This window comes from Plasmodium relictum (assembly GCF_900005765.1).
Source record: "Plasmodium relictum strain SGS1 genome assembly, chromosome: 9".
Classification (NCBI taxonomy): domain Eukaryota; phylum Apicomplexa; class Aconoidasida; order Haemosporida; family Plasmodiidae; genus Plasmodium; species Plasmodium relictum.
In genome coordinates, this window is record NC_041687.1 from 1,575,938 (window position 1) to 1,600,619 (window position 24,682).

The following is a 24,682-nucleotide window of genomic DNA, read 5'->3' on the forward strand; positions in this document are numbered from 1 at the left end:
ATAAATAAAAAGATGAAGTATCCAATAAATAATTAAAAAGCTATAAAATGTATTATTATTAAAAAAAAAAAAGAACTGTTAGAAATATGTTACATTGAGATACTTCAAAAAAATTTTATTTATCAAATATGTATGGATAGAATATAAAAAAAGTTATAAAAAATGTAAAAATACATATTTAAAATAAATCATATGAAATTTTTTATAATAATTTATAATATATATATATAAATTTCCTTAAATATTTTTTTTATTTAAACCCTATATATGTTTTTCTTTTAAATTTTAATTTCTCAATAATTCATATAAATTTTATAATGAAAAATTTTAAGTATTAAAATAATTATTTATTTCTAATAAATAACTTTACAATATTAATTTATAAAACATTAGAAAGAAAATGATTATTATATTAAAGTTTTTAATGCAATTTTTTTTTTTTAAAAAAAAAAGAATTTATCTATTGAAATACTTTGAACTAAATATTTTTTCTATTTTTAATTATACTTAAAAAATTATCATCTTTTATTTAATTAAAATAAAAAAGAATAATGCCCCTTCTACAATTTTATTTTTTAATTTGTATTCTTCATGAATCTATTTCAATTAATAAATTTCACAACTAAAGAATATGATATATCATTTTATTTATTTTTTTTTTTTGTATTGATTTTATTTTTTTATTTTCCTTATTTTCCAAAATAATAAAATATTTATATTTCTAGAAATTTATAAATAAATTATTTAAATAAATATTTGATTGATATAAAAGGAAATAATACATTCGCACATTAAGTTTAGGAAAAAAAAAAATTAAATAAAAATATCTGCATGTTTTTACATAAAACCTAAAAAAAGATAAAATATGTAAAATAATAATAAAAAAAAAAAAAGAAAAAAATATATAAAGCAAGAAAATTTTTAAATATACATGGGCTTTATAATCATAATTACACTAAAAAAATAAAATAATATATATATATATATATATATATATATATATATATATATATATATATATATATATATATATTTATATGAAAGTAATTTTTTAAGATGCTTTTATATAAAAATAGAAATAAAAATTAAGAAATACACAAGTATAAAAAAATATGAAAAAAATAATAATAAAAGTTCTTATTCATTAAAAGATATTTAAACTGAAACATATTACTCATATCTTATAAAATATAATTGATGAACTACACAATTTTTAAATTATATTTAAATAATTTTTTTTTTAATACTAATATATTAAAAATATTGGTATGGGCAATATAACAAATTTAAAATTAAATAGTTATCACATAAAAACAAATAAAATATAATTGAAAAAAAATCCTACAAACATAAGAGAAAAAATAAAAAAATAAAAAAAAAAGAAGATGAAATATGTAAAAAAGTACTAAAATTAAGTACTCTCTATATATATATATATATGAATTTAATATTAAAATGTATTTAGTTAAAAGAGACAAATTTTCAATAAGTTATTCTAATGATTTTAAAATATAATCTGATAAAAATTTATTTTTTGATCTGCATATAATTTTTAATAAACAACCGTACTGCTGTGAAAGAATTAATGAAGCTTTACATAAAACATTTGAATCATTTAAAAATTTAGCTGATAATAACATATTATGATTAGTTGAATTTCTTTCTACATTATCAGTATTATCACAAGGAGACATATTCAATGTATTTAATAATCCTAGAACAGCTGATTGAATATTTTCAAAATTTAAACTAAATTTGCTCACTGATTCAGAATTTGAATTCTCTAAACTTTCCCATAAATGTTTAAATTCTCCATTTCTTAATAATTTGGGATTAACGAAATCGGTAATTTGTATACTAATAGGATTAATAGAATAAGAATCGGGGAATCCATCATCCATTTCATTTTCTTTTGCTAGAAAATGCAAAGAAATTTGAAAATTTTGATTAACATTATAAGCATCCTCATCTAACTCGGAATTTGTAAAAGCAAAATTTTTTTTTAAAAGAACATATAAATTTTTGGGGGCATTATAATGTAAGTTATCAATAGTGGTTTGATCTAATATTGACCATTTATTTTCATAAGAATTTATTTGTAATGTTACATTGGATAATATTTGTTCACTCAAGGTATTATGTATGGTAAATTCCAATATAATATGGTTGTTATAAATATATTTTTTAGCAAAAACTGTATATTCAGCTTCACTTTCTGTTAATGGTATTGATTTATTAATAATTTTTAAATTACCAATATCATACTTTTCTAAAAAAGGTGCAATATTTTCTGTATAAATTGAATCAGCTGTCATTTCAATAAATTTGGTCATGCTAACACTACTTAACATTTCTGTATGAGAACTTTTTTTTTTTAAATAAGGAACTTCTTTATTTGCTTCAACACCTTTAATTAATTCATCTTTTACATGCTCATAATGAAATTCTACGTTCATATTTTCTTTTATGTGATTAGTAATAAAATATAATAAATTATCTATATATGTTGGCTTTTCATTTGTTAATAAGTCATCAAGTAACGATATATCCTGGTCATTTTTCATTTCGTGTGAAGCATTTTTTTTGTTTAATTCTATTTCTTTTATTTTTTCATTTAGTATATAATAAAAAAAATTAGTTCTATCTCTTACTTCATCATCACTATCTTCTAATAGGCACTTTAGCAAAAACAGAATATCTTTAGAATTTTCAGCACATTTTAATGCAATATGAAACAAAGCATACATACCATCAACTCTTATAGTTGGGTTTTCAAGGATTAAACGATTATAAATGTATCTAATATATTTAGATGGGTTTTTTGTTTTAGGTATATGTAATAATAAAAATCTTATAACTCTTAATAATAGAGAATTATATTCACAATCTTCTATGAATTCACACAGTTGTAATATTGCTGTTTCTTCTGAATTAGGTATTTGACTTATTATTAAGATGATTGCATCAATTGTATTTGATTTAAATTGATATGATTCTTCGTCTCTTAAATTATTTGATAAAAAATTTAAAATAATGTTGCATTTATTTGGATAAATGAAACATAAATTTTTTACTTCCTCAATAATTTGAATTTTAAAAAAACTGTTATCACCACTCATATAATTATTAATCTGATTTAATAATTTATCTATATTGGATTCATTTCCTGTTTTTAAAAGAGTAGTAAATGCTAAAACACATATACTTTTGTTACTATCTAATAATAAATTTTCTATATCCTGATTTAGTCTGGAGGCTACCTGTGGTCTGTAATGAGATAATTTATTAAGTTGTCTTATTATACTAAATTTGTCTATTGTCTTTGAGGATAATAAAAAAATCTGACAAATTTTCATGCATTCACTTAGTATTTCTACATTAAATACAGTAGTAGTATTTTTTCCGTCTTTATCATAAATAGCTAAATCAAAAATACATTTGATGCATTCGAATAAAATCATAATATCCTTACTTTTTAAGCAATTCTTTATATAATCAAAACAAACTTTTGTAGTTGGATGGATTATATTACTTTTATTACTTGTATAATCTTGCATATTATGCATAGAATTAGGTATATTATTATATTTATCCTTATAATTGGTTTGATTATAATTGCTTATATTATTTAATTTATTTTCTACTTCTGTACAATATATTAAATATGATGCATATTTTATTAAAAGACAATTAGCTAAAGAACTTGATAAATTATTGGATATTTTATTATATGAGCTAATAATTTTTTCTAAGGCTAGTTTATCTTGATATTTAATTGAACATAGTAAAGTTAGTGCATGAAACTGGATCATTGGATTTTTGCTATGAATACATTCACTAACTTCGCTTATCCATTTTTTTACAATATCACATGATGCATTCGAAAATAAATTTAATCCACATAATAAAGCTGAGCAGGAAACAAAAGCATTTTTATCAACAATTGCTGTTTTTAAATACCTTTCAATTTGAGTTGCCATAGAATAATCAATTATTTTACTTAACACTCTTATTGCATTTGCTCTATAACAATCATTTGCTGAATTCATATCTTTTGTTAGTGAACTTGTTACAATAAATATTTCTTTTTCACTAACTGGTAAGTTTTTTATTAATAAGTAAACCATCCTTCTTAACCTTTCATTATTTGATTGAAATAATTTTGTTATACTAAAAAATATATCTGTGCATTCTTGAGATGTTAAACTATCTTCTCCTTTATTTATTAAATAAAGAATTTTTGTTAAAATTTGCAAACACTTTTGTGTATTTAATGGATAACTCGAAAAAACTCTTGTTTCTTGCAATATACTTGCCTTATCACCTTCATGAGGATTTAGAAAAGATTTATCATCTTCATATTTTTGATCTTTCAATAAATTTTTTTGAATTTTATCTTTTAATATAATAGGTTTTAACATTTTTTTTTAATAAAATCTTTTGAAAAATACAATGAAAAAGAAAAATAAATTTAATATCAAATATATATATGTATATATACATATATTTTTCAATATAATATATATAAAAAGTTTTTTTAAAAAAAAATTACAATAAATATAAGTAAAAACTATATAGTAATATATATATATATATAATTGATATTTCTATATTATAATAAAAAATATATTACAATATGGAAAATATCTACAGGGGTATTTTAATCAATTACAAAAAAAAAAAAAAAAAATACTTTTATTATAATAGTAATAATAAAATGAACTAAAGGAAATATTTTTACATTTAGTATTATACACAACTTTATAATTTTGCATTATTCATTATTTATTTATTTTTTTTTTTTTTTGTTTTAACATTTTTTTTTTTTTTAATTATATATTTTTCATTATTATATATTATTTTATTTTTTTTTTTTTAGTAGTAAACATTATTTCTAATTTTTAATATTATAACATTTTAATGTTATTTTTTTTTTTTCTTACTAATTTTTTATAAAGTTCTTAATATTTGAATCTATGTATTTTTTAATTTTTTATTTCTTAGCTGTGAATATTCCTCATATGTAACCTTTTTTTTTATATAATTTCGTGTTATTTTTTATCTATTTCCATATATCATATTTTGAACTTTATTTTCAACGTTTTTATTATTTTATTTTATGCATATACCTTTTTTTTTTTTTTTGTAATTTAATTTTGCATAATTTTAAATATAATATTTATTATATCTTTATTTTTTTTTTTAATGATTTAAATTTTAATATATTTAACATAAATTGTAGAATTTTTTATCTTTTGTGAAATGTGTATATATTTTTTTCTTTATATTAAAAACCATGCATATATAAATAAACTATATTTTTTTTTTTCTGTTTTCTAAATAATTATAAGAAGGGCAAATAGTTACTCTATTATTTCATATCTTTGTGAAATATATATTTGTACAAGCTTAAAATATTAGATTATTATTTATAAAAATGCAAAAAATAATTCTAAAATAATGTTTAAGGATCTTAAAAACTAGTGATACATATATATATATATTTTAATTTGAATTATTAAAAATGTATTATACCTTAATCGTATTATAACTTAGATTAGTACTATTAACAGACATTAAAAATTAAAAAATACAATATTTCATAAAATTTAAGTATTGAATGTAAAAAAAAAATTATTCTTTTATTTACATAAGCATATTTTATTTTTTTGATATAACGTATATGGATAATATTCTAATTTTTATTTAAATGAATAATTTTTTCCTTTTTTTTTATAAAACTATAATATTAAAATAGTTTTTATTTATTCAAATGTATCAAACCTTTTAAGATTAATTTTGAATTACAAATATGTATTTTAAGAAAAAAATAAAAAAAAAATTAATAAAGCATTTTATCTACATATAGATATATATAATAAGAAACGTTGATTACAGATAAAAAATAAGAATACAATTCATTTAATATTTTATATTATACAAAATTCTATTTGTTATTGCTATATTAAAGATGCTTTTTAGTAGCCTTAAAGATTTATTCTAATAAAAAGAACTTAAGAAGATATATTTATGTAACATAGTTTTTTGAGTAAATATTTATTAATAAAACATTCGTTAAAATTCTTTTTTTGTATTCTATTTGATACACTTTAAGAAAATAAATCAAAAAAAAAAAAAAAAAATGAAAAATAGGATAAAAATGAAAAATGGGATAAAAAAAAAAACATAAAAAAAAAAATTGTTATAAACAAGGATAAATTAATAATATATATATATATATATTTTATTTTTCTTATTTTATACAAGTAAATAAGAAAATACATTGAAAAAAAAGAATATAAAAACACAAAAAATAAATTAAAAAATAATTTTACTCTTCTTTTTATTTCTCTAATTATATAGTGCATTTTTTAGTTAATTCTTCATACATTTAACTTTTACATATATATATATATATATATATATATATATATATATATATATATATATATATATGTAGACGGATATATAAATAAATGATTGCATACTTTTTTTTATTTATATTTAAAATAATATTTAAATATTCATTGAATAACATAAAAAGTTTAAATAAAACATAGAAAATGCAAAAAGAAAAGTAATAAGTAAATAAACGTTTAATTATGATTGTTGTATAAAAATATTTATAAAAAGTTATTAAATAAAACTTCATTTTGTGTTTTTATTTCTTGTTTAAAAAATTAATTTATTTGACATTTTGTATTATTTTGACTGAAAATTGTATTTTCCTGATTTTTTTTCTTTTGTAAAATGTACTTTTCTCTAGGTGTTAATTTATATTCAGTATTAAATGATTCAACAATATCTTTATTTGAAGAATAGTGTAAATCAAAATCACTGTAATCAAATGTTGAAGAACTTGATGTTTTTGCAAAGTTTTCTTTAATACTTTCATCAAAACAGATAGAAGATTTTGTATAACTATTTATATTATTTATATGATTATTCATGTAATGGTATATAGGAGATTTGTTATAATTATTATTATTATTATTATTGTTGTCTATATATGTATGAGTAATAATTTCATTATTTTTTATTTCATCAAATATTTTTGACTCATCTTTATAATGTAATAAGATATTATGATTATTTATATTATTAATTATTTTATGATGTATTAAATTTTTTTCATCTTTTTCTTTATTAATTGATTTATATAATTTTTTATTTTGTAATAATTTCTCGTTTGTAGTAAGATCTTCCAATAATTTATTTTCATTTTTCTCTATTTTAGTTTCCTTAGAATTAATTATAAAAGGATTAGCAAATTTTATTAAATGCTTTTCTTTTTCTGTTTTAATATTATTGTTATCAAAGGTTTTTAATAAATTCATAAAATTTACTTTATCATTATTATCATCATTACTTATATTAATATCATAAGGAAAATAATCTATCTTAACCTCCCTAAAGTCTCTTGTTTCACATGATTTAAATGAATTTTTTATAGATGGATCACTTTTTAAATAACTTTTTTTATTCAAAAAAAAATTTTGTTTTTTATTATAGAAGGTGCTACTGTCATTTTCGACATTATTAAAACAGTTAACTGAATTTTTATTTTTTGTATTATTGACAAAATTATTAATAATAATATCATTAGCATCTGAACAAGCATTACTACTATTTAAGTAATTTGATGAGATTTTGTTATCCGAAGTACAATTTTTGTTACTTTTGTTCGATAAATCAATAGTATTCTTTGAAATACCACTTTTTTTAATTGGTATTGAAATTAAATTTTTTTTATCATTATGATCATTAATAACAATCTCTGTATCATCCTTTATATAATTTTCATTTTGCGATTTTTTTTTTGTTATAAATAAGAAATTACTATTACTATTGTTATTTGTATATTTAATATTATTATTTTTTTCTTTATTTTTATCCATATCATTAATTATATTTTTATCAATGCTATTATCTTCATTGCTATTCATATCAATGCCAGAACATTTGTCATTTCTATTATTTACTTCTGTATTATTTGCATATTTTTCATAATTGTATATATTTTCATTATTATTAATTAATGATTTATCATTCATTTTTAATTTTATATCTATTTTGTTATTAATTAAATAATTTTTGGTAGTTATCTTTGGCAATGTTTCTACATTATTTAATTTTTCATTATTATTTAAGTTCTCCATATAATTTGTATAATTTTTATTATTATTTTTTTTAAAGCTATTATCAATAAGACTTTTATAAATATTTTGGGATTTATTGAAGCAATTTTTTTGCTTAACAGAATTGCATATTCCTTCATTTTTATGTGTACTAATTGAATCATCTGCAGTATCTACTTTTTCTAAATCATCAATACTTTTATCCATTTTTGTGTCAAAAAATATGGAATTATTCTTATTTTTTTTTTTTAATACAATATTTTCATTATTGAAATTAGTCTCTAAATTTTCATTATTGTTTTTTTTTACTTCATTACCTTCTGGATCTTCCTTTTGACAAGAAAATAAATTATCAGCATTTATATGTATTTTCTTTCTATTGAATATTTCCATTTTTTCCTTTAAGCTAATATCTAAATTTTCTAAGTCATTTTTAAAGTCTCTTTCATTATTCATATCGTTAATACTTATACGAAGTTTGTTACTATTTCTTTTTCCATTACCAGTGCTCTTATTTTCACGTATGTAATTAAACTGGCTATTATTATCATCATTGTAAAAATATATATTATTGCTATTTTTTTCGTCCAAGCTGATTTCATATAGGTTATTTAAATTTTTTTTTAGTTTTTTCTTTAATTCTTTTGAGTTTTTAAGCAAAGAATTAATTTCTTCCGAGAAAGAATCCTTTTTTTTGATAGATTTCCTATTCTTTATTGTTGTGTTAACATTAAAATTCTTAGTATATATTTTGATATAATCCTCATCTTCATTTTCTTTTTTCGATGAATCATCTCTTTGCTTTAATTTGTTCTCTTTTTTTGTATCTTCTAAATCTACTTTTGATTTCTCATTTATTAATAATTTGTGATCAAATAATCGTTCTTCGCTTATTTTATTAATTTTTTCTAACAAATCATTTTTCATTAGATCTTTAGATATATTCAAATTTTTCGTTTCAACAAAATTAATAAATGTATCATCTATTTTACTAGAATAATTTCTTTTCATGTGATTTGATGATACTTCCTCTTTTTTTTTTTGTTTTTCTTTATTAAATAATTTAGATTCTTTTTCATTGAAGTTATTCTCTTCTTTATTTTTATCAATAGAAATAATTAAATCACTTTTCGGAATAATACAATGATCACTACTATTATTAGTTCCCTTTTTATTATTCTTACTGCTTATATTATTTAATAAATTTTTTATATCTTCTATATCATTAAAATAATAATTTTTTTTATTATCATAGTTCATAAAATCATCTATTTCACTGTTACTGTAGCATTTATCTTGAATATTTTGAATTATATTATTTTTCTTATTACCTTTTTTGTTGTTTTTTATATACACAACTTTATTATTATTATTATCTAATGCATCATCATTATCATTCTCTTCATCATTATTAGCTTCATTGTCATCATCATCTTCTTCATCTTCTTCCTCCTCTTCTTCATCTTCTTCCTCCTCTTCTTCATCTTCTTCCTCCTCTTCTTCATCTTCTTCCTCTTCTTCTTCTTCTTCTTCTTCCTCTTCTTCTTCTTTATCGACATCATTATAATTATTATTTTGTGTATTTATTTCACATATACTGCTATTTTTATGTTTTTCCTTTTTATTATATAAAAAAAAATCATTTTTATTATTTTGTATAAAATTTTCATTTTGATATATAATATTATCATTTTCATTTGTAATACTATCACTTTTACTTTTTATAATTTCTTCATTTTTTTTTAAAAAATTCTCTTTTTTATTTGTGAAATTACTATTCACAAAAGTTTCATTTTTTCCATCTTCAATGAAACTAGTACCATCTAAATTGCTATTGGAATTATTCTTTTTCTTAACATCAAATTTGATATTATTTTGATTTTCTTTATTGTTCTTAGTTTTATTTCCATTATTTTTACAGTTCTGATAATTTTTCTTAACGGAACAGCAATTAAATCTGCTTTTAAAATTATTTTTCATCATATAAAAAAGAATTTCATAGTCATTTTTAATACAAGAATGAGAATATTTATTTTTTTCTTTTTGAGAGTCGCCATTTATGATAACAGTTGCTTTATTGCTATTCTTCGATGTAGAAGTATCTACATTTTCTGGTTCATTATATTTATTTATTTTACTATTAGATATAGAAGAAATATTTTTGAAAAAATTCCAATTATTTGATAGTAAATATATCCACCTACTTTTAACTTTTTCATGCCATAAAAATTTTGAATTCCTTAAGCTAAAATTATTTAACATTTCAGTAACCCATGGATGGTCTAAGACATTTTGTAAACTTAGTCGTTCGTTTGGATTCGATGAGGTTAATTTGACAAATAAATCCCACGCTTTCAAATTCTCTCTAAATCTGCTAGGTGGTTTAGAATGTCTTAAATTATGAACAGTTTTTAGAATAGTTTGTGCAACTTTAGAACATTCTATACCTTTTTGCCTACACACAAATCTACCAGATATAAATAAAATCATATTCATACCAAGAGCATAGTTATCGATTTTTTCTGTCATAGGTCCCGTATTTCTTAATACTTCAGGTGGATTTATTTCTAAAGTTCCAGGCCATTCAGATGGATGTAAATTACAAGAATCAATATGTTCTGACCACCCAAAATCAGCTATGACAATTCTCTTGTTATCATATCTTAAAATATTGGTAGGTTTTAAATCTCTATGAACAATATTCATATCTTGAATATACCACATTCCTTGCAGTAATTGTATAAAATATAGGAATGCTTCACTCATATTGCTTGATAAATTTTCTTTCCACAATGTACCGTCATTTGCGTAATCTTGTATAAGTATCCATCCCTCCTTCCCTCCTATAACTTTATGTAACTTTATCACACCTGGGCATTGGCATATAGCTAAATTAATTATTTCTTTTGTAAACATTTCAACGATTCTATTAAAGGATTCTTTTGGAAATTGATTTGGTTGTAACAATTTAGCTGCAAAAATTTCATTTGTAATTTTATGCCTCACTTTCCATACTTGTGCATAAGTTCCTTTCCCTAAATTATTTAAAACTATATAATCTTTAAAACAGCTATCATTCGTTCTAACTATTCTTATTTGATTGTGTAATACACTTGGTAATTGTAAAACATCATTATTAACAGATAAATTAGAGCCAATTTTAATTTCTTCGTTTTTCTTGTTTTTTGTATAATTTCTTTTATAATTTTTTTCAACTAATTCATTATTATCTTTTGAATTATTATTTACTGTTTTAATACTTTTTTTATTATTTGAAAGATCCATATTTTTATTTTATTTTTTTTTTAAATCAATCTATTTTCCTATTATTATTATAGATTATCCTATGACTCAGTATTATAAATATTTTAATATAATTATATTTCTGTAATATGTATATATTTTTAATTAATTTTTTCTATAATAATATATACTTAAAAATACATATATTTATTATTGTAATAATTTTTCTTTCAATTCTATTGTTTTATTTTATTTTATCTTCTATTTATCCAAACTCCTATTTTCTATTTTTAATTTATTATCATTTAATCAAATTAATTCTATAATACACGTAAAATTAGTTTTCAATACTGTGGTATAACTCAGTCTCTTCAAATTAATTTTGTAGTTGTTATGTTTATCAATATATTTTTCCGTAGTATTATTCTAAAGCTGTAAATCACAGTAATAATTTTATTTAATTTTTTTTCTTATTTTATACAACTTAATTATTTATAATAGTTTCTACAATAATTATTTTTTTTTTTTTTCTACAGAGATACAGAATAAAATAGAATCAATAAATATATTAATCAAATTAATAAAAACATCAAAAATGAAAAAAGAAATAATAATAAAAAAATAAAAACTACAAACAAAATTAAAAATACAAATATTGACAATATAATAAATTCATACAAATTTAAACAAAAAGTTATTAATGAAAATACAATTGACACATCTTTATATAATAGATTATTATGAAAAAAAAAAAAAAAAAAGAAAAAAAAAAAAATTAAAACTAAAACTAAAATATATATTAGGAACAAAATTAAAAATTAAATTAATGACAAAAGTTATTTAGACAATATGAATAAAAAGTTGTTGACAAGGATACAATTGAAGCATTTTTATATATTACATCTGCATAAAAAAAACAAAAAAGACTTAAATAAAAACTTTTATAAATATATAGACATATAAAAATATTAATACTAACAAATGTTTATTTTAAATAATAATAATTAAGAATTTTTAATTTTTGTTATTGTTTTTTTATTATTATTAAATTAACACATATTTATATATAATAAGTAGAAAATCATTTGTAAAGCTGAATTCCTGTCTATTTATATGAAAATATATATAAAAAAAAATATAACAAAAAATTGGTTTCTTTATATATGATTAAAATTAAGAAATTTATTTTGTTTTTCATTATTTTTTTTATTTTCATAGCTTAAATTTCTTTCTCTCTCTTTTTTTAGATTATATTAAGAACAAATGTTTGTACTAATACAGGAAAAAAAAACCAAATAAAAAAAAAAAAAAAATGTCATTTTAATGATAAATCATTTTATAAAAATGATAAAATTTATGTGTGCATTTTACATTTTTTTTTTAGAAAATATATATTTTCACAAATATAATTTTATGATAGCAAAGAACAAAAAAAAAAAAAAATGTATTTTCCTTTATGACACCTTAATTTTTACATTATCTTTTTCTATGTTTTTCTCCCATAACAGGAAAATACAAGTGTTAATGTATCCAACGCAACAAAATTAAATATATATGTATATATATATATATTTACACTTTTTTCTATATTACTATAATTATATATATTTCTGAACTGTTCATAAATAAATGACGTAGTACAGAAATGCACTTAAATATTTATTCATTAAGCATATTTTGTATTCCTCATGTTCATAAAAATTATTAGTGTAGTGTATATCATAAAAAAAAAAAAAAAATAAAAGCCAAAAAAAAAATAAAAAAAAAAAAAATATGAATAATAAATATTATTTATAAATTGAACTTTTGATAATAAAAAAAAAAATACATTATATAATTTTATAGGACATTATATTATAAATGTTCCATAAAATATGATTTTTACTGTGATAAAAATTTACATATTTTAAAATATTAAAACAACATTATATATCTGGAATTTTTTTTTTCTTATTTGGAGTGCTAAATAGTTTTACTAAAATTTTTTTTTCTTATTTATATCTGTAACTTTAACAAAATATATTTATCACTCTTCATAGAAATATTTATATATATTTTTTTTTTTTCATATGGTAATACATTAATATAACAGTGAAATTATAAAATTAATATAAACATGTATATATATATTGGTATACAAATATATATATGTATATTTATATGTCTACACATGTATGTATCTATTTGATTAAATGCATAAAATTTATATATATAGTAGTTTTTATTCAGTAATTTATATATATGCATACATAAGAATATATATTTATTTATTATTATAGATATATATGCTAAAACATGTATATATTTTTATTTTTTCTTCACACATATAATTTTCGTAAATATCTTCAAATTTTTACACTTTTAGAATCGTATTTTTTTTTTTTTTTTCTTAATTGTTGCCATATTAAGGTGCAAAGTTTAAGATAATCTTAATTTTTCTTGTCATAATTTTCTATTTTTTTTTTTTTTTTTTTGTTTTTTTTGACAATTTTTTTTTTTTTTTGCTTTTTTTAACAATTTAATTTTTTTTTTTTTGGGATTTATACAGTTGTTAAATACACTGCTATCTAGTGCACTTAACATTCTATTTTTAAAAGTTCAAGACTTAAATAGTATGACAACATAATAATCTTTACAGAATTATATATAATTCCAATAAAATATTATAGTTTTATGCATGTGAACTTTTTAATTATTAAAATTAAAAATAGTTTAGTTATTACAAAACAGATTAATTAATGAACTATATTGTTTTTTTATATATTATTAATATGTGAAGTTTTATAGTAGATTAATAATTATTTATCAATGTTATATTTACTTTATAACAAAGCATAAAATACACTTGGCAAATTAAAATAAAAAAAAAAAATTTATCTAGTAAAATTATTGTATTTTTTATAGGATCCTAAATCAATAAAAAGAAAAAAAAAAGATAGAAAAAAAGTAAATTATCTAAAGAAATAAGAACTTAAAATATTTTTTATGTAGAAAATTTCTATTAAACTCATATTGTTTTTCATTTTAACTATAAATATAGTATATTTAATAATATTTATTTTTTTTTTCTTACACATTTTTTATTTAATACCAGAAACGACATATTAAGATATATTAGCAAGTTTCTTTAATTATATTAAAAGGCAGAAGAAAATTGGTTTATTAAATGCAGAATGAATGTATTCATTTTTATATTTAAAAGTTAAAAAAAAGCTTATAATAAATATTTCAGAAATTTTATTAATACTTAAGAATATAGGAATAAAATATATGACTCTATTTGAAATTTTGTTTTTATGGACTTTAAAAATTTATTAAATAATATGAAAAAAAAAAAATCTTTCAAATATTTTACATAATAAAAAAACAAAAATAGTAATAAGTGAAGTATTTAAATAAATAAAAAAATTTCACCCTTCTAAATATATTAAAAAAATTAGTATAAATTGAAAATATCTATTGTATGCTGAAGTGTTTTAAATGTAAATAAGTTTCCTTTTTATCTTTTAGAATTTTATTATTTGCATTATATTGAAATTATAATTATTTATATAATTGACATGTTATGGGAAGAATTATCTGTTATAGTTTTACCGCACAAGTGACATTTTCCTAATTTATAAGAACTAATAAAAAAAAATTAAAAAATATAGAAAATTATTCTTTTTAATATCTTATTAATGTATAATAATATTATATACGAATTAAGATTAAAAAATATATATGTTGTAATTTTTTCATTATAATTACCATATAGAACAATATTTTCCGTCAAAATGAAGTTGACTATTGCATTTTTTACATTTCCTACTATTAGGATTGAATCTATTAAAGAAAAAATAAAATAAAATAATAAATATCGTCTTCAATTAATTTTTTAAGTTAAAAATATAATTATAAAATAAAATATATTTTTACACAATATATAAAAGTTACTTTTGTTTATTATTGCGGTATTCCAACAATTTATTAACTCCAATAGATCTATTTGAACCTAAAAGGTAAAAGTTTCTTAATTTTTTTAAAGAAAAATTATAATATTCAACATTTTAAAAAAAATAAAATATATTTTTATTCAAAAAACTTGAAATGAAAATATTTTAATTTAAAGAGTGTTCTTAATACTATAGCATATGAAAAGGCAAATTTACACTTTTAAAGTATAAAATAGTTGATTAAAAAAGTTAAAGGAACAAAAAATATATATGCATTAATAGTGAAATTATAAATTATTACTGTTATTTACATCAGGAGTTGGTAATTTTTTTAATTTTTGTTCACACTTATCACAAGGCATTTTTATTTCTTTATTAAATTATAAATGATTTTTTTTAAATTCATTATATATAAATTTTTTGCTATTTAAAAATTTTTTATCATTACTTAAATTCCTTTTTTTTTAATTTATTAGTTAAAAAGTGTATTTTTTTTTTTTTTTTTTAAATAAGATTAATATATATTTTAACAAATTAAAAAATATGTAATAATGTTTTACACAAGTGAAAATATATAAATACATAGCAAAATTATGGAAACTATTAAATATTTATTTTTATTATATTATTCTTCAAATTTATGTACTGTATAAATTTTACTAAAAAAATAAAAAGGAAAAAAGTAAATAATTCAATAAAAAATTAAATACTTAAAATTAAACAAATGAATTTATATACATTAGAAAAAAAACGTTTTTAGTCGGAAAGATTTACTAATCGAATAAAGGGTTATATTGTACCTAAGAAAAAAAAATATATAGGTATTTATTGTTGAAACAATTATATAAATGTAAGGACATAAAATATTAAAAATCAAAAAAAAAAAAAGAAAAAAAAAATATGCAAATAGTGAAAATAGAAAAGAATTCAAACGGTATAATTAAAATTTTAATATTTTGTTAAAAATAAAAATAGAGAAACAGTTATATGTAAGAAAATGTATATTATACATAAATTTCATATATACAAAAAAAAAAAAAAAATTACTTTTTTCTTTAAAGGCTCTTTTTCAAATAAATGTTTTCCTTTTGAATCAGCTACATAAAAAAGGATAAAAATAAAAATAATTTTAAACAAGTTAAAAAAAGAAAAGAATATAAAATTATATGTAAAAGAGCGTAATATATAATTAAATATACAATTATATATCAAATAATATGTATTTTATTTAATAAAATAAAAAGAAACACATGAATTCTGAAGAAAAATAAATATAAATGTAAAAGAATATATTTGAATATTTTTATTTTTTATATATTTAATTACAATTGATATGTGTTTGCTGGCTATAAGATGGGCCATTACTTATCTTTTGATTTAGCATACTATTATGTTTCATTAAATTTGAATTTAATGAATTAGATGAAGTATTTGGACTTGAATTTATATGATTGCGCTTGCTGATTAAAAAAAAAAAAAAAATACATAAAAATAAAAGTATGTGAAAAAAAAAAAAAAAAATGTTTTTTTAAAAAGGAATTATATATTAATGCATATATATTTTAACCTTAAAGACAAATTGTCATTAATATTATGCATGTTGTTTTGAGAAGTGTTATGATTTGGTTTAAAGTGTTGATTATGCATATTAAGTGAATACTGATTATTACTGCTTTTTAAACTTTTTTGAAAATCTATTAAATCTTGTTCATAATTAGCATCAAATAAATCTAAATTAATAGAAGTAATATTTGGATCTTTTAAAAGGACTTGGTTGGCTTTTTTTAATATTTCTAACTGTTTATTTAGGACTTCTCTTTCTTTTACTACATTAGGTGGTTCATTTAATAATTCATATAATTTTTGCTCGCTGTTTAAATCTGAGTATAATTCAAACTGCATTTTTTCCTGCAACTTTCTTATTAAAAAGTACCCAATAATCTTAGGTACGCTATCTCTAACATTTCTTAAAACAATATTAAAATAACAATCTAATCTACGTCTAATCTCCTGAATAAATTGTGAATTGTACCTTGTTTTTTTTTTTTCCTTTGCATTCCAAATATTCATGACTGATTTTTGTGCACTGTTCACAAATTTAGCAGCTTTTCCAGTGATGTATTCTTGATCATTCATCATATTTGGAAAATATTTGTTTTGCACATTATCAACATTGGAATTGGGCATGTTAGATTGCTGTTTCTGTTGATTATAATTTTGATTTACATTTTCATTTTGATCTTCTTCAGTTGCATTAATAATACTACCATGTTCTATTAAATATGAAACATCATTTGTAAATAAATAATTTGTTTCTGCTTCAATAAAATTCTCTAAAATATTTTGTGTATTTTCTTTTTCTCTAAGTAAAATATTTTGAGATAGCTCTAATACTTGCTCTGATAATTTAGGGAATCTATTTAGAACACGATTAGCAATTTTCTGAGATAAAATTTCTAGTGTTTGACTTACTTTATCTAAGCAGTCTAATACAGGTGCATTAATTTTTTTTAAGTGTGGTAAAATTAAAAATTCAAAAGTATCAGGGGAAGGAAATCCAGGTAAACTATCTCCCTCATGCAAACAAATGGCATCATCAATATCGTTATCTGTTAATTCACTAGTTACATTTTTTCCAACATAATCATCTAAAAATTCGTTAAAAATACTTCTAACTTTAAGTCCACATATAATATCATTATTTTCAATAAAAACCTGTAATCTTTTATCATATTTTCCTTTTAAAGTATTCTTAAAAATTTCACAATAATCACTAATCATTGACCACAATATTTGTGTTTTCTTTGTTGCATCAATAGGTACATTATTTCCTAGTTCGTATAATTTGTCATTTATTAATCTCATTTTATCATTAATTTCTACTTTTATATCAGGTAAAAAGTTTTTTATATGTCTTAATAAAACTTTGGTTAATTTATCAGTAAGTGAATTAGTACCATACAAAGATGGAGGTAATTTTTTATATACTGGATGATTTTGAAAAAATTCTAGTTCATCTTTTAAAGATTCAGGTATACTTTTTCCTTTTTTTATATCTTCTGTTGATCTATTTATTACACCTGTATATCCTAGTCTTAAATTGATTTCATCATTCATCAACATTTTACTAGCATCAACTCCCTTATCCATTAAATCTATTTTTGTGATAACACCAATCGTTCTTAGTCCCTTAGGATCTACTTTTCTTGCAATTTGTAAAGCATCACTAGTAGACATATCAGCATTGGCTGGTAAAACAGCCAAAATAATTGTTCTAGGATCTTTAACATATCTGAATGCCATTTCTCTTGTTAATCTTTCAATATCATCAGTTTGATCAGAATTTTTCAATGGTACTCTAGTAATACCAGGTAAATCAATTAAAGATAAATCTGGGCATTTGACAGAATAAATATTTAATACTATAGGTTCATCAATAATACCTTTATTTTTTCCTGCTAATTCATCTGTTAATCTATTTATTTGATCTCTTACTTCATTAAAATCAACATATTTTTTATTTTTCTCATTTTCAAACACTGCCCAATGTTTAAATTCACTATTTTCATTAATGTGAATTAATCGAAATTCGATTGGTCTTCTTGTTACAATACCTTCTCCTCTTGGCAAGAAATCTAAACCAACAATAGATTCTAAAACACTGCTTTTACCACTACTTTGTGTTCCTACAACACAAATTCGGGGCAAGTTTATATATTTTTGCAATCCTATATCTCTTAGCTCATCAATTATATTAATTAATTTACGTAAATTATTATACATGGAAGACTCCATTTTAAAAAAAATAAATAAATAAAATAAAAAATAACAAAAAAAATGACAAAAAAATATTTTCAATTTATAAATACATAAGTTTATTCTTGTAAGAAGTATTATACGTGCAATTGGGTTTTTTCTATTAATTTCTTTGTTTTTTATATGGTATTTTAACGACTTTTATTATTTTTGAAAACATGTGTATAAAAATGTCTCTTCTTTATCATACATGTATATATATATATATATATATATATATATATATATATATATATATATATATATATATTCATTTATTTATATATATATATATTTTTTCTCTATATAAATTTGTAAAAAATTCTTTTATTTTATTTTTGAAGTAAAGATACATATCTGTTACTTGTATATTCACTTTATTTCCCCTAAAAAAAAAGGATTTTTTATCTTTACTATTTCAAATAGATAAATATATTCATATTTTATCAAATATGTTACTCTGCTTATCTTCTTCCTATTTTATGTTAATTATAATTTTTTTTAAATATATATATCTTAAAAAAAAAAATTATAGAATATAAAAAATTTTATTGAAAATATATGGGTAATTTTGTAATAATAAAAATAATTTTAGAAAAAATAAAAAAAAAAAAGTATAAAATTTTTATTCAAAATTAAATATATGTATAAAAGTATTATATATATACAATTGCATAATTACATCGCTAAAATTTTAAAAATGTTTAACTTGCCACATACATGTTTAATTATTGTTAGAATAGAAATGAAACATAAATATATATTTTATGATTGACTTTTTTTTTACACTTTTTTTTTTTTTTTCTTAAGCTTATAGTTTTTTTATATATAATCTCTTTTTACTATTAAAAAACATTCTCATAAATTTTCAAGGGAAATAAAAATTTAGGATATTAAATTTAAATGTCTATTATAATGTTCATTTTAATCTTTATATAAAAAAAGAAAAAGGGAAAAGTATATATATATTAACAAAAAAGGTTTTAAAAAAATTATATTTACATAAACATATCTTTAAGATTCTTTACAGAGTAGCACGATTAAATAATTTTTTTTTTTAATTAAAAAATAATTTAAATAGAATGAAAATAAAATATTTAATAAAATAGAATTAAAAAAAAAAAAAATAATAAAATAATTAGAAATAAAATTTTTAATTTTACATTTTTTTTTTTTTTCTTATTATTCTTATTTTATATATGTTGTTTTCACATTACTATTTTTGTATTTTCTATTTTTTTCATTATCTAATTTTATTGTATTATTATTTTTTTTCTCTCTCTTTTTATATTGTTTTTGTTTTGTCATCTAATTTATGTAGTAATATATATATATGTATAATTCACATGATATAAATTTTTTTATTTTTTAGTACATTATATGTGTAAATGAACTATTTAAGAATAATAATTTTATTTATAATATTTGAATATATTTTATATATAGACTTTTTATCAGAAAATAAAATTATTATTTTTTTTTAAAATAAATTTAAGTATATATTTTTTTTTATTTGTTGTAAAAAATTATCAGTAATTTTATATTGGAGGGAAAAAAAAGATACTTTAGAACATAATGCTATAAATTGTCTTGTTTTTTTCTACGTAAATACGAAATATCTTAAAATTTAACACTTTAAAAAAATAAATAATACTAAAAAATTTAAAATTACTTTATATTTTTCAAACTTAAATATTTTATACATAAACTTAAAGCCTTTTTATAATATTTTATAAAGGTTAAATTACTTATTTCATTTTTTTAATTGTATTATGTTAGAACATCTTTCATTTTGTTTATTAATAAAAATATATATATATAAAATATATATAAGTAAAAAGATAATTTAACATAATAAAATATATTTTATTAAATAATTTAAATGAAAAATTTTACAAAATTTTTTTTTTGAAATACTCTATTAATAAAATATAATACAATGATTTGAAGAAACATTTTATTTTAAGAAATATCAAACCATTTTATGTAATTTTAATTTTTTTTTTTATTACATTTTAATTTGTTTGAAATGTTTAATAAATAAATAGAAGTTGTAGGATTTATTTGTTAATTTATAAGTGTCACATATTTTTAAAATGAATAAATATAATAAGTATATATTTTTATTGAAATATACATAAAATTAATTATAATTTATATATAAATATGTGTATAAATAAATACTATTAAAATACTAATATTATGTATAAAAGGAAAAGAAAAAAAAAAAAAAAAAGGCAAAAAGGGAAAATAAATTTATGTTATAATTTTATAAGAATGTAAACAAATATTACTGTTTTAATTATTAATAGAGAAAATTACTTTTTAAAATGATGTATGATTATAAAATTTTATCTAAATCTCTTTTTTAAATTTAAAGATAAAAATAAAGATTATTATTTTTATCCTTTTTTTTTTTTTTTTTCTTCGCTTATAAAAAAGGAATTATAAAATGTTTAAACATATATAGTTAATGTAAACATTTTAATTTAGTGAAAACATATTGATGTTGATTAACAGGATGAACCATTTTATTAAACCAGTTGCTTACATATTTAAAAAAAAAAAAAAAAACACTAAGACTAAGTAAGACTAAGACTAAGACTAAGACCAAAAAATGCCGAAATGCTTATTACTTTTAGTTACATTATTGTTATTAATTTTCCATAATGAATTTTTTATGAAATCAAAAATTATTATTAATAGTAAGAGAAATTATGCTATAGGTAAATTTAAAAAAAAATTTTTTTTTGATGCACAGGAAAAAATTAAATTATCTGAATTAATAAACAAATTTCCATATAGAAAAAAGGATAAACATATAATTAAGTTTAAAAAAATATTGAAATATTCTTTTATAAATTCTTTTAATATAAGACATTTAAATATGAATAAAAATTTGGAAAAAAAAATAGTTAACATGATAAAAAAAAAAAACAACAAATGCTTAATTAAAATAGGAGTATGCTTTAAGTTAGATTATAAGAATCAGTTTCTTAGTAGCTATGATTTATGTAAAGAAAAATTCTATATTTTTTTAAAAAAATTAAAATCAAAAACAGATTATTATATGTTAATGACTAAAAAGTATATAGAGAAAAACAACATGATAAATTTCTTATGGATATGTAAAAATATATTATGGAAAAAGGAGATATTTTTTTTAACCCTATTTGTTATGGTTAATAGCGCTATTATTAGTATAATTATTCCTAAATTTGATAATTTAATATTTAGTGAATTAACAAATAGAAAATTAGATAATTTTTATTATTTATTATGCAACTGTATTTTTTTTCGTGTTATTAATATATCTTTATGTAGCTTAAGAAATTATATATTTATGATTACAAGTGCAGATTGTTTAAAAAAAGTAAAAAGCATATTATTTCAAATTTATTTGAATAAAGAATATGAATATTACGATAAGGTTAATCATAACATAGTTATAAATAAATTAACGTTAGAATCACATGATTTCTCAGATATTATACCATATTATATTAATCCATTTATAAGAAACTTCTTTTCTATTATTTTTAATTTTTCTTATATATTTTATTTAAATAAAAAACTATCTACTGTTATTCTTTGCTGTTTTTTGTTTTCTTCATTTTTGACAATGATTTCTTCTAAATTGAAAAAAAAAAGGATAAAATCAATAAATAAACAGAAAGCACATAATACTAAAGTATCACTGGAGGCATTAAATAATATGAATATCGTTAAACTATATAGTACTGAAATACATGAATACAGTAAATATTCAAATTCATTAAATCGTATTTTAAATTTGCAAATAAAAAAAGAACAATTTAATTTATTCTATATGATACTTAATAAACTTTTTGTGACTATTACATATATATTAATTATTTTGCAAGGAGATATTTTATTAAAGAATAATCAGATAGATAAAAAAACATTCACATCTTTTTTCTTTTACATTAATAATATTTATTCTTATATATACATATTAGATTATTATATTGATATTCACGATATAGTAGATCAATATCATCACATTATTAAATTAATTAAAAAATATGTAATAAGAAATAGAGATAAGCTAAAGTTTAATGATCATACAAGAGAAATGGACATAACAAATAAGCTAAATATAGAAGAGATAGAAATGAATAAAAAAGAAGATATAAAAAAAGAAAATAGAATGCATAGTAAAACAAATGAAATAGATAAAATAGATAAAAATAATGAGTCAGAATTAAAAAATAACGATAAAAGTGAAATCTCTAATTTAAAATCATTTAAAAAGGAAAAAAATATAGAAAATTCATTATATTTTAAGGATATCAAAAATAAGGAAAATGATGTTATTCTTTCATTTAAAAATGTTTTTTTTAAATACTCAAATAATCCTTCTAGTTACGTGTTAAAAAATATAAATATGAAAATTTATAAGAACACAAATAATATAATAATAGGAAAAAGTGGAGGTGGTAAATCAACAATTTTAAAATTAATTTTAAATTTATATAAATGTACAAAAGGAAAAATATATTTATATAATAAATTATTAAATAGTTATTCAAGTCGTGAGATTTTTGAGAAAATAACATATGTTGAGCAAAATTCCAAGTTGTTAAAAGCAACTATAAAAGAAAATTTAATATATGGAATGAATAATAAGAATTTTGATATGATAGATTTAATTAATGTATCAAGATGTTGTACTAGTCATGAATTTATAAGTAGATTAAGAAAAAGATATGAAACAGTAGTTTCTAACAAAACTGAATTGTTATCTTCATCTCAAAAGCAAAAAATATGTATCGCAAGAGCATTAGTTAGATATCCTAAGGTATTTTTTAATTAAAAAAATAAAATAAAATAAAATAAAATGAAATAAAATAACAAATAAAAACGCAATCAATCAAAAAAAAAAAGTTATACTATTTATATTTATAAGACTATTAAAATAATTTTTTTTTAAAAGAAAATATATAAAATGGTTAAATTATTTTATGTTATTTTATATATATTACTAAATTCTCTGAACTTCCTAATATATCCGTATTATATATATCTCAGTTAAATATATTTACAATTTTTTTTATAACTATTCTTTCACATACTATTGTTAAGACTTTATCTCTATGTTATTTATTTATTTTATTATTTATTGTATATTTATATTTTCTTTTTTTTTTTTTTGAAGATATTACTGCTGGACGAATCAACATCATCTCTTGGGAAAGATAATGAGAGAACAATTTTTGAAAATATAAAAAAAAATTCAACTTTCAAAAATTTAACAATAATTCATATAACACATAAAAAAGCTAATTTAGATTTATGTGACAATATTTTTATTCTTAAGGGTAATAAAAATAAATTTTTTTTTTTTTATTAAAAATAAATATAAGCACATTTATATAACTTTATATGTATATATATATTTTAGTTATTTTATTTTTTTTTTTTTTTCTATTTTTATAGATGGTTATTTAACGAGACAAAAAAATTTTTAAAATTTTAAACAAATAAATTATAAATTTTCATAAAATCTATAAAAAGAAAATACTTAAAAAATTAAAAATCAAATTGTGT

The 24,682-nt window shown here is 18.2% G+C and overlaps 5 protein-coding genes across 5 annotated transcripts; 1 reads left to right on the plus strand and 4 right to left on the minus strand.

Moving 5' to 3' along the window:
- Positions 1 to 1,490: 1,490 nt before the first annotated feature.
- PRELSG_0942500 (coatomer subunit gamma, putative) lies at positions 1,491 to 4,421 on the minus strand (the record flags this gene model as incomplete). The annotated part of the gene is made up of 1 exon (XM_028676880.1): positions 1,491 to 4,421. The coding sequence occupies one exon, from the start codon at positions 4,419 to 4,421 to the stop codon at positions 1,491 to 1,493; it is 2,931 nt and encodes a 976-aa protein (XP_028533325.1).
- A 2,259-nt stretch (positions 4,422 to 6,680) lies between these two features.
- PRELSG_0942600 (serine/threonine protein kinase, putative) lies at positions 6,681 to 11,423 on the minus strand (the record flags this gene model as incomplete). Its single annotated transcript, XM_028676881.1, has 1 exon — positions 6,681 to 11,423. One exon carries the CDS (start codon positions 11,421 to 11,423, stop codon positions 6,681 to 6,683), a length of 4,743 nt encoding a protein of 1,580 aa, XP_028533326.1.
- Positions 11,424 to 14,928: 3,505 nt separating this feature from the next.
- On the minus strand, positions 14,929 to 15,678 carry CRIPT (cysteine-rich PDZ-binding protein, putative; the record flags this gene model as incomplete). Its single annotated transcript, XM_028676882.1, has 4 exons — positions 14,929 to 15,007; positions 15,132 to 15,206; positions 15,318 to 15,375; positions 15,618 to 15,678. 4 exons carry the CDS (start codon positions 15,676 to 15,678, stop codon positions 14,929 to 14,931), a joined length of 273 nt encoding a protein of 90 aa, XP_028533327.1.
- Positions 15,679 to 16,089: 411 nt separating this feature from the next.
- Positions 16,090 to 19,099, minus strand: DYN1 (dynamin-like protein, putative; the record flags this gene model as incomplete). The annotated part of the gene is made up of 4 exons (XM_028676883.1): positions 16,090 to 16,116; positions 16,364 to 16,413; positions 16,643 to 16,776; positions 16,884 to 19,099. The coding sequence occupies 4 exons, from the start codon at positions 19,097 to 19,099 to the stop codon at positions 16,090 to 16,092; spliced, it is 2,427 nt and encodes an 808-aa protein (XP_028533328.1).
- Positions 19,100 to 21,728: 2,629 nt separating this feature from the next.
- Positions 21,729 to 24,603, plus strand: ABCB3 (ABC transporter B family member 3, putative; the record flags this gene model as incomplete). The annotated part of the gene is made up of 3 exons (XM_028676884.1): positions 21,729 to 23,933; positions 24,291 to 24,453; positions 24,572 to 24,603. 3 exons carry the CDS (start codon positions 21,729 to 21,731, stop codon positions 24,601 to 24,603), a joined length of 2,400 nt encoding a protein of 799 aa, XP_028533329.1.
- Between the last annotated feature and the right edge of the window lie 79 nt (positions 24,604 to 24,682).